Genomic DNA, 9203 nt, shown 5'->3' on the forward strand with positions numbered 1-9203 from the left:
GCTCACAGGGGCGGAGTCATACTTGCAATAACAGCGTTGTAGGAGGAGGACAACTGGACATGAAGGCCTCCACCTCTGTTTAATGGACGGTTTTTCTTCACAAAAATGGCTTCTTTTAACCCTCTCTCAAACCAACGTTCCTCTCTATCAAGGATGAGAACATCCTCATCCCTGAAAGAGTGACCGCCTATTGTTAGTCGATGGCCCTCTTTTGCGTGTGACTAACCTGTTTGTCCATGTGGAGGCAGTGCTTATAAGGCTGAGTTTCACCTGAAACTCATCAGACTGAAGAAGTCTCTTGGAGGAGAGACGAAACGTTTCACTGAAGAAGAACCMWYCMRRRGRMCYWWTTWWTTTTTTCTTTTWGATTTTTTTTACCTGGATTACTGAGATGCATCAGGACATATTCTTGATTATGTTTTTCCATAATGTAGATCTGTTTTATTCTGTCTCTCCATTCTCTAATACTAGGAGATTGCGGCCTTAACCATGCACATGTAATGAATTTCTTCACAATCAGAGTACAGTACAGTAAACATTTAAGATCATAATTCCCCGTATCTCTGGGAACTATTCCCAAAATATAATTTTTACAGATGGGTTCAAACACAAACCAATCCCTAAAATGCTCTATATCTATTTGTACATACCTCCAAAATGCAATCACTCTACTGTAATCTCAAAATATGAGTAAAATCATCAACTTGTCTACAGTTTCTCCAACAGAACAGAAATGTCTTTTTGATATGATGAGTGGCGTTTTGAAATACGCATCTTAACTTAAACTCCCTCCATGTTGGGCTACTAATCATTTTATATTCAGACCTAAGTGTTCTCTGCTATTCAACATCTGTTGTAATAATGTTTAAAATCCTTATTGTTAATAATAGAGTTGTGTTGTAGTGTTTCAAACTGTTTTTTTTTTTACTYCACCCTTTGCTATTGATAATAAAAACTCTTCATTCTTGGTCATGTCCTTATTTTCTACCATTCACTATAATTCGAAAGATGATGCCTGAGTTGCAGATATTTATAAAAAAACAACTGTTTTTGGTAAAGTGAATTCACAAATTGTGCTATAAATACCAACCCCAAATTTTCCTCACAAACCCTGCATCCACAGGAGCTGGGATAAAGCCAGGGTTCTTAGCTATTTTTACAAATTTGGATACAGAGTCCAACAGATCAAATTATTTTTTTATTCTTGACTATATGTTGTTTCTTTAATGTTCCTGCAGCAGAGACTGAGCCGTACAGATGATTTCATGTTGTCCCCACCCAGGTTTTGATCTGATCACCCAGTTTCAGCTGGACGTGATTCCCCTGAAAGGTGTGAGGAAGGTGGATGGGTCCACCCCACTCCAGGTGGCCTATCGTCTTGACAGGGAGGCCAACTTCCAAATTCCAACAATGTAAGTACAATAGAGGCAGGTATTTATTTATTTTTTAAGAGAAAGAAAAGCAATGGTCTACATGTGTTGCATTATTTCACATTACAGCTTGGAATCCTCATTAGTTAAAGAAAAACWAGTTTAAATGTTCCTTAAAACTCAGAAAGGCAGAGACATTTTAGGCCTGAATGCTGTGGAATAGCAGAAGTCCCTATTGTTTTTTGACCTGGTTATTATTAGAAGTCCAAGCCCTTAGCCTCTTAAGCCCCAAGGGGTTTTCTTGAAGTTTTTGCTCAAAACACCATGCTGAAATGTATGTGAGTGTATCCCAGTATTTACAAACTCTACTTAAATAATATTGGTATGGTAAGTATTAAAACAGTTGCTGTGGTTTTAGAGATATTGGGGATGGAACATATTTTTCATTTATTTATTTTTTACTCTCACCTGAATTTTTTTTTCATTTGACAGTATGTAACCCATTTAAAACTATAATGAAGAAGGTTAAAAACTCCTGAAAACCATAAATCCACTTGTGGACATTACCTGTGCAAAGATTCATGCTGCTAAAATTATCTGGAGCAAAGTTACGAGGTTTTAGGAAAGAAATAATTTTGCATTTTGTCATTCTGCACAGGACAGACCATGATAAATGTTAAGAAATCTTAAGTTTTTACATCCAAAAGTTATTTATTTTTCTTACCTGCCTTAAAAGACTAATCTGAAGTTAAAAAAGTTAAAACAAATAGAAAAAAAAAGAACAGTTTTGCCCCCGGTACCGGGGGCATGGGGCTCAAGAGGTTAGAGCAGCGGAGCTGCAACGCAGCAGCATTTCCATGCATCCATCAGAGCATAGAATCCTATTGAATCTGTTATGTTTTTAATTAGTATTTATGGTCCAAGTCGGCAGAGCAGTGGGAATGCAGCATTTTTTCCCATGCATCCAGCAGAGCATGGAACCCTATTTAATCTGTTTTGTTTTTTTATTAGGGATCCAAGCCCGCAGAGCAGGTTGAACACAGATGAAATGCAGCAGCATCACCATGCATCCAGCAGAGAATGGAAACCTACTCTATTTGTTCTGTTTTTTTTTTTATTAGCTGTCCAAGACCTGTATGTTTCAAATACATTTATTCTGCTTGCTACCAGTGGAGGTGGCTTGTTGACAGTGGTGGGCAGCACTAATTGAAATATTAGTTGCACAAATTCTAAAGAGTTAATAAAATTATTTAGGTCTACAAGTCCTAAAGCGATAATGCTCAAGCAAACTTAGCAGAAGCTACTTCTAAAGTGCAAATTCGTCTCAGAGTTCACCTGAATATATTCTGGTGATAACATGAGCTATTCTTGCACGTTACTGCCAACTGGAGGCAATGACAAATAGCTTTCAGAGAATGGCATATGACGCCACATATTGGGGAGGTGATTTGTTGAAACAGACTTTTGGCTCATTGCGTTAAAAATTAGTTGTTGTGGATTACAAGTTCTGCTGTTTACGATAGGGCTTAGGTATGAATGCATGCAAAATATTAGCAATTTTACATTGTTTATTGGAGAACTGAAGCAATGTATTCTGGGTACAGGATGGAAAATAGGAAGCCCTCTTCACTTCAAAATAAGAGCGTGAATTTAAACTGTTCCATGTGTAGCTTCAATACAATGTGAGATAGTGGGTTGGTGGTTGAAGCTGCAGCATGCCACAAATTATTATAATTCCTACCTCTACCCTCCCAAAGCTCGTATAAGCTCGTATAAGCTCGTATAAGCTCAAGCCATTTACCATATAAGTATATAAATAACAATAATGATGGCTGGATATTGTTTGTTTTTCAAACAATCAGTGATGGTGGGTTAGATGTTCGTGGAGGGAAAATAATTTTTTGTAATATTGTGGTGCATTATGTAATGAACGATCACAAACCAGTGTTTCTGTTCATCCTAATCAATACACTTGTAATAATGATAATGTTGCAGGTACTACGCATTTAAATCTTTGAAATCAAGATCAATAAATAGGAAACATTTTATCATTTAGTTGCCAATTTGTGATCCTTTATTACATTATCATTTCAAAAAAAGAGCAACAACCGCATTTTGAAACATTTGCCGTAAAATGTAATAATGTTGTTACATAATGCGGCTGAGAGTATTACAAAATGTTTTTAAGACTTTTATTACATTTTGCATCACTTATTACATAATGTGGTTTTAATGCAGTTTCATTACATATAGAAGTCCAAWTTCATTACATTATTACATAATGTAATACAGGGTCAGTTCTGAGTTAGTATTCAGTGAAAAATAATTGCAGTATAGGAGGCGCTATAAATAATGTTTTCTCACAATAATCTTATATTTGTGAAACTTGGCATATACCTACAGACCCTCATCCTGAGCCTAAACCTAACAGGCAATTACACTCAAATAAAGTGGGCATAGCCTATACTGCCATATTAGAATTTTTTTTACAAAAATCATAGAGCCTAAATATGCAGAGATTTTTGAAAGTTGCTATCGTCCGTTTTTACGAGTTAACAAAAGTTTTGTTCTAGCACTCCAGACTTTGAGAGTCATTCAGTTTGCACTTTGGGTTCAAGTTAAATCCCCAAACATRATCATATACTGTATATATGTTTTCTTCACATACMAATTTTCAATTTTATATTTTCCATCAATATTTAAAACAAGTTTTACTAGCCCTTAGAAATATAATAATGTTATTATTTGTAGGGCTGAGTAAAAAAACAAAAAAAATCTATTTAATCAATCATGGATTGATTTAATCAAAATTTTGCAATATCTACTCATAGGTCATGATATTTTTTTCCCCTAGTAGTTTTGTGCATGATGAAACAGAGATGCATTTACGTAGATGTTTTGTGTCACTCATGGCCTGCCATACATTTGTTCACTTATTGTTATATAATACTAAAAAACTACATCAGTCCACCTGTAGGTGGCGCTAGTGTAATTGATAAAACATTTCGATCAGTAGCTCGTAATGTGTTTGCCCTATCAACAGACTTTATTGCTTCCTAATTATTTAAGTGTACTGTATTTGTAAGTGCATGTTTATTAAAATATAGAGTTGTAAATTGGCAAAATAAGCATGAAACTTATATAGCATCAACAGTAGTGGCTCTACAAAAGATGACGGAAAAGTTTTATTTTTCTGTGACCGAGTTATGTTTATGTATGTTAAAGCTAAGTTAGTATTTCACAAAAATAACAATAGTTTATGTATTTTAAAACATWTTGACCTCAAACTCATATCGCACATCAAAAGAATTGTTCTAGAGCAGTGTTTAAAATTTCTTATTTACCAAATTCTAGAGGGTGCAAAAAATGTATGTTTATGTCTCAAGAATTGCTACCAAATCTACGCAGTAAAAAATGGAGTGTTAAATTTGCGGTGTTAAACTTTCAGAGTTAATTTCAGCTCCCCGAGTGTTATTTAAACTATTTATGAGTAAACTGACTTCCAGTGTTGGTGTTAATTCACAGAGTTGATTTCCTCAGTGTTGTCTCACCACTGGACAGTGTTAAATGAGCTCCRCCCACAGTTAAGTCTCGATTAACACCTAACCGTGTCGCGATATAACACAATGCAGTGTTGAAAGAAGTATTCTTGAAAAGCTTCGCCCTTTTCCTCGTGGACCAGAATTTTCTCAGCAAGGAATGCTGGGTAATCTAGTAGAAATGACGTGTTTACATGTCTAAAACTACTAAAAATGTTCATGAGTGTAAAAAAAAAATCATTTTCTGGTTAGTTTTCTTGTTCAGGTTGGTTAGTTTTTCAAGTTTAAGTTTTGGGTTATTTGCCATAAGTCGACACCATAAGTGAGAGCTACTTCCTCGTGTGTGAAGGGTCACATTGTTGTGCTGTTTTGCCAACTCATGACCAGTGTTAACACAACACTTCAAGAGTTAATTTTAACTCTAGGATAGAGTACAGAACTCTGTGTACTTTGACTCACACTGTGTAGAAAGGAAAACAAAAAATAATTTTAGTATTACACAATAAAGTGTACTTTTTAAAGAAAGTTTAGTGTAAAATTAACTCCGTAAAAATAACAATATTACTCTATAGAGTGTTAACGAGCTATAGTATTAAATAATTTTATTCGATTCATTGTTGATTTTGACACTAAAATTAGTAAAATTAACTCTGAAAAGTTTACATTGGCTAAAGAGTACATTTTACCAAATACATGAAACAGAGTTAAATTCAACTCTCTGTAGGTGTTAAAATTACACTTTGTTTTTTACTGTGTACTACACTGGCTTGAGACCATAAACTAAGTTGTAATAAAAAAATATGGTAATGTTGGAAAAAGTGGGCATGGCTTGAGAATGATGCATTTGACCAACAGAGCAGAATATTAATTAATTAATATATTTTCTGCAGACAGCACGAGCAGGGATGATTTTCAGGTTGTCTTGAACAAAACATTAGATTTTTCTTTGAATTTTTCATTTTGTAGCATTTTGTGAATTTTTTATCTAATGTTATGCAGTAGGTATAACTGCATTTTTTTTTCTTTGAAAAAGTTCGAGCCTTAGGGGCTTTAAAAAGTAGTGTACATACATGTGTAACCAGTCAGTACTGAATATATTGACAATCTGGTGGTTTTAGATGACAGATACCCACACAAACACACACACACACATGCTTGTTTTTCTATCCTCAGGTGCACTTTTTGTTGATATCCAACTCAACATTATGGGGACCAAGCCTCAGTCCACATACAGAGTGAACCCTCAAAAGGCTGTGTGTTGCGGGAAAAAAAATGTCTAATATTTTTAACGCAAATAAAAGCACACATGCACACATCCCAGACTTTCTTATTTACAGGGTCACAATTGCACACTCAGTTTCTCACTTTATGGGGACACACACACCTCACCTTAGCCTATACCTTAAAGGCAATTTATGCACAAATAAAGTGGGTGTGGCCTATACTGTCTTAATTTAAAATTTGCACACAATCAGTCATGTAGCCGTTATTCATTGTAAWAATAGTGTACACTAACTGCTATATAACAATAAAGGAACTACATCAGTCGACCTTTAGGTGGCGCTAGTGTAAGGGGTAAAACATTTTGATCTGTTGCTCATACTTGCAGTTGAAACCAAAAGTTTACACACACTATATACAAAGACACAAAGAAACTTTTTCAGCGTGATGGCTCRGTTGGTAGAGCTGRTGCCTCTCAGCAAGAAGGTTGCCTGATCAAATCCTGGCCCGGGGACCTTTTTGGGTAGAGTTTGCATTTTTTCTGTGGCCATTTTGTTTGCAAATAAATAKTTATGTCTAAGAATTAGATTAGTTTCCTCACATAATTCAGGCTTTCAGTTGAACACGCTTTACGCCAGGGGTTCCCAAAGTGGGGGCTGCGGCCCCCTGAGGGACCGCAAGGGGGCGCTAGGGGGGCCTCAGAATGCTGGATGGTTTTCCATTTTTATTTTAACTTAAGATCTATCAGTTGAACCTGGACATGTTCGGTATCAAAATAAACCTAAGAATTTTGGCTAAAAGCTTGAAGAAATTTATAGTTATTAGATACTGATGTTAAAAGCACAACACTATATTTTTAGGTTTTCCTTTTTATAATGTTGACAATGTTTATCTATTATGTTTTGATTGATATAGATCAGTTACATGTCTGAAATATCTGTGACAACACATAATTAAAACGTTATGATAACAGTAGATGAGGTTTTTGTCTGAATGCCTGTGATTCAGCCGTAGGTCAGTAGGGGGCGAACGCAGGCATTGAAGAACCTGTATAAATTGATTAACTTCCTGGTTTTTCGCCAGTGTGGTTTCCTGTCAGATTCGGTGGCAATAAACCTMACTCAGATCCAGAATTCTGGTGTCGTATGGTTTGATTCCTTCTACAAATCATTTTATTTAACAATGGTGTTTTTAATATCGACTTCAGTTTATTGAATACGAATTTTTCTTATCCACCAAACACAGTTTAAACATCAGGCAGCTGAATCAGAAAGTAAACAAACTGTACAAAATGTCATCATTGCAAACCTATAAATGCATTCAAGCAAATTTGTGAAGGAAAAATGTTTGTCATTATTTTTTACAAAGCAAGTCAAAATAGATACCAAAATAGGTAATAAAGTGTGTTGAAAGTTGTTTTACTTGATTTTAAGTGAATATGGTCGAACTGAAGTTAAATATATTTTCTCATTATTTAATATAATATATATGGTGAGAAATGTTTCAATATTTTTTCAAAGGAACAAACATTCAAAAACAAGTCTTTTAAGGCAGGTAAGAAAAATAAATTACTTCTGCAATTAAAAAGTTAAGAGTTATTAACATTTCTTAACAGTACCAACATGGTCTGTCCTGTGCAGAATTACAAAACGCAAAATTATTTCTATACCAAAACCTCTGTGGTCAGTTTTATTTGATATTTTGCTGAGATCTTTATATTCAGTGATCATAAAACAACTTTGAAATAAAAGACGTTTTGTGACTTGACTGAAGATTTTCTGTAAATACCTTCCTAAAGTGAGATTCAATTAAAAACTTCACCTCTGTTCCTGGTGTTCCCACAGCCTCAACTTTCCCCGTGGTTTCCCAGATGAATACTCTTTCATGACCACCTTTCGCATGATCAAGAACACAGTGAACAAGGTCTGGAACGTTTGGCAAATAGTGGATGAAGACGGCTACAAACAAGYGGGACTCCGACTGAACGGGGACCAGCAGTCTCTGGAGTACTTCCTGATGGGCGCAGATGGGAACCTGCAGACTGTCACCTTCCCTGGCCTTTCTGTGCTTTACAACACCAAGTGGCACAAGGTGATGATCGGTGTCGAACGTGATCAGGTCACGCTGTATGTGGATTGTCAACCCATGGATCAAAAGCCCATCAAAGGCAAAGGGCCCATCAACACAGCGGGAGACACTCTCATCGGCAGGCTGGATTCGGATCCCGAAGCTTCGGTTGTGGTGAGGATTTGCCTGCTGCCTTTAACAATGTGYGCAGCTCTAGTTGGAGGTATTGTCAGAAGAAATGGTGCTCTCTGTGAACAAACAGGTTTGTGCGTGTGTGCTTAGCTCTGCTGTTATTTGGAAGGTTGCTGACACAACAAAGCTGCTCAGCTGGATTCCAGAAGGAGAAAAAAAATTTAATCCCTGCAGAAAATTGCAGTGTTAGAAAATCAAGCTCAACAACTCATAAAAAAAGCATTCACTAAAAACCACAAAGAAGTAACTGCACCATTACAACGCATTTTAAGACCATTTTGTTAGACACGTAAATTACTCCATAACCTGATGTTTTATGTTAATGTCTCTTCTTCAGTTTGAGCTTCAGTGGATGTTGATTCACTGCGACCCAAAGAGAGCTCAAAGAGAAAGCTGCAGTGAGCTTCCTGCCACTGAGGTACAGTAACTGAAGATTTTGCTGTGCTTCTTGTTTTCACTGATATATTGGAGCTTCTGCATGTTGAAGAAGAGTAGTAAACCAAATATTAGATGCAGCTGTAGATGAATAACCGATATCATAAAGTGGGCTGCTGCAACTGTTGGCCAATGTCCAAAATGTCATCAAACTTTTACAATGGAAATTCAATTTTCTTGCAGTAAGTCAGTAGTCTTGTTGCTTTTGTTTTGAAGGTCATGTTTAAAGATTTTGACAAACTTTCTCAAAATATTCACTTGCAAAAGAGATCCTTACTGACTGAAAACATCAAAGGCTACAGACCTGAATGTCTGACAACCAAATTATTGATACATAACAGATGTAGAAAACTGGTTCAAATTGACTCTGTATATATAT

At 35.9% G+C, this 9203-nt stretch overlaps 1 protein-coding gene across 4 annotated transcripts in view; it reads left to right on the forward strand.

Moving 5' to 3' along the window:
• Window positions 1-9203, forward strand: part of col9a1c (collagen, type IX, alpha 1c) — a 57207-nt gene that overhangs the window by 16224 nt on the left and 31780 nt on the right. For all 4 annotated transcript variants that reach the window (XM_014031497.1, XM_014031500.1, XM_014031499.1 and 1 more), the window contains exons 4-6: window positions 1283-1412; window positions 7975-8371; window positions 8727-8807. In XM_014031497.1, the coding sequence (XP_013886951.1) occupies window positions 1283-1412; window positions 7975-8371; window positions 8727-8807 (608 nt within the window). The remainder of the gene's footprint in view (window positions 1-1282; window positions 1413-7974; window positions 8372-8726; window positions 8808-9203) is intronic.

The sequence above is a fragment of the Austrofundulus limnaeus genome, unplaced genomic scaffold, assembly GCF_001266775.1.
Source record: "Austrofundulus limnaeus strain Quisiro unplaced genomic scaffold, Austrofundulus_limnaeus-1.0 Scaffold1262, whole genome shotgun sequence".
Lineage (NCBI taxonomy): Eukaryota > Metazoa > Chordata > Actinopteri > Cyprinodontiformes > Rivulidae > Austrofundulus > Austrofundulus limnaeus.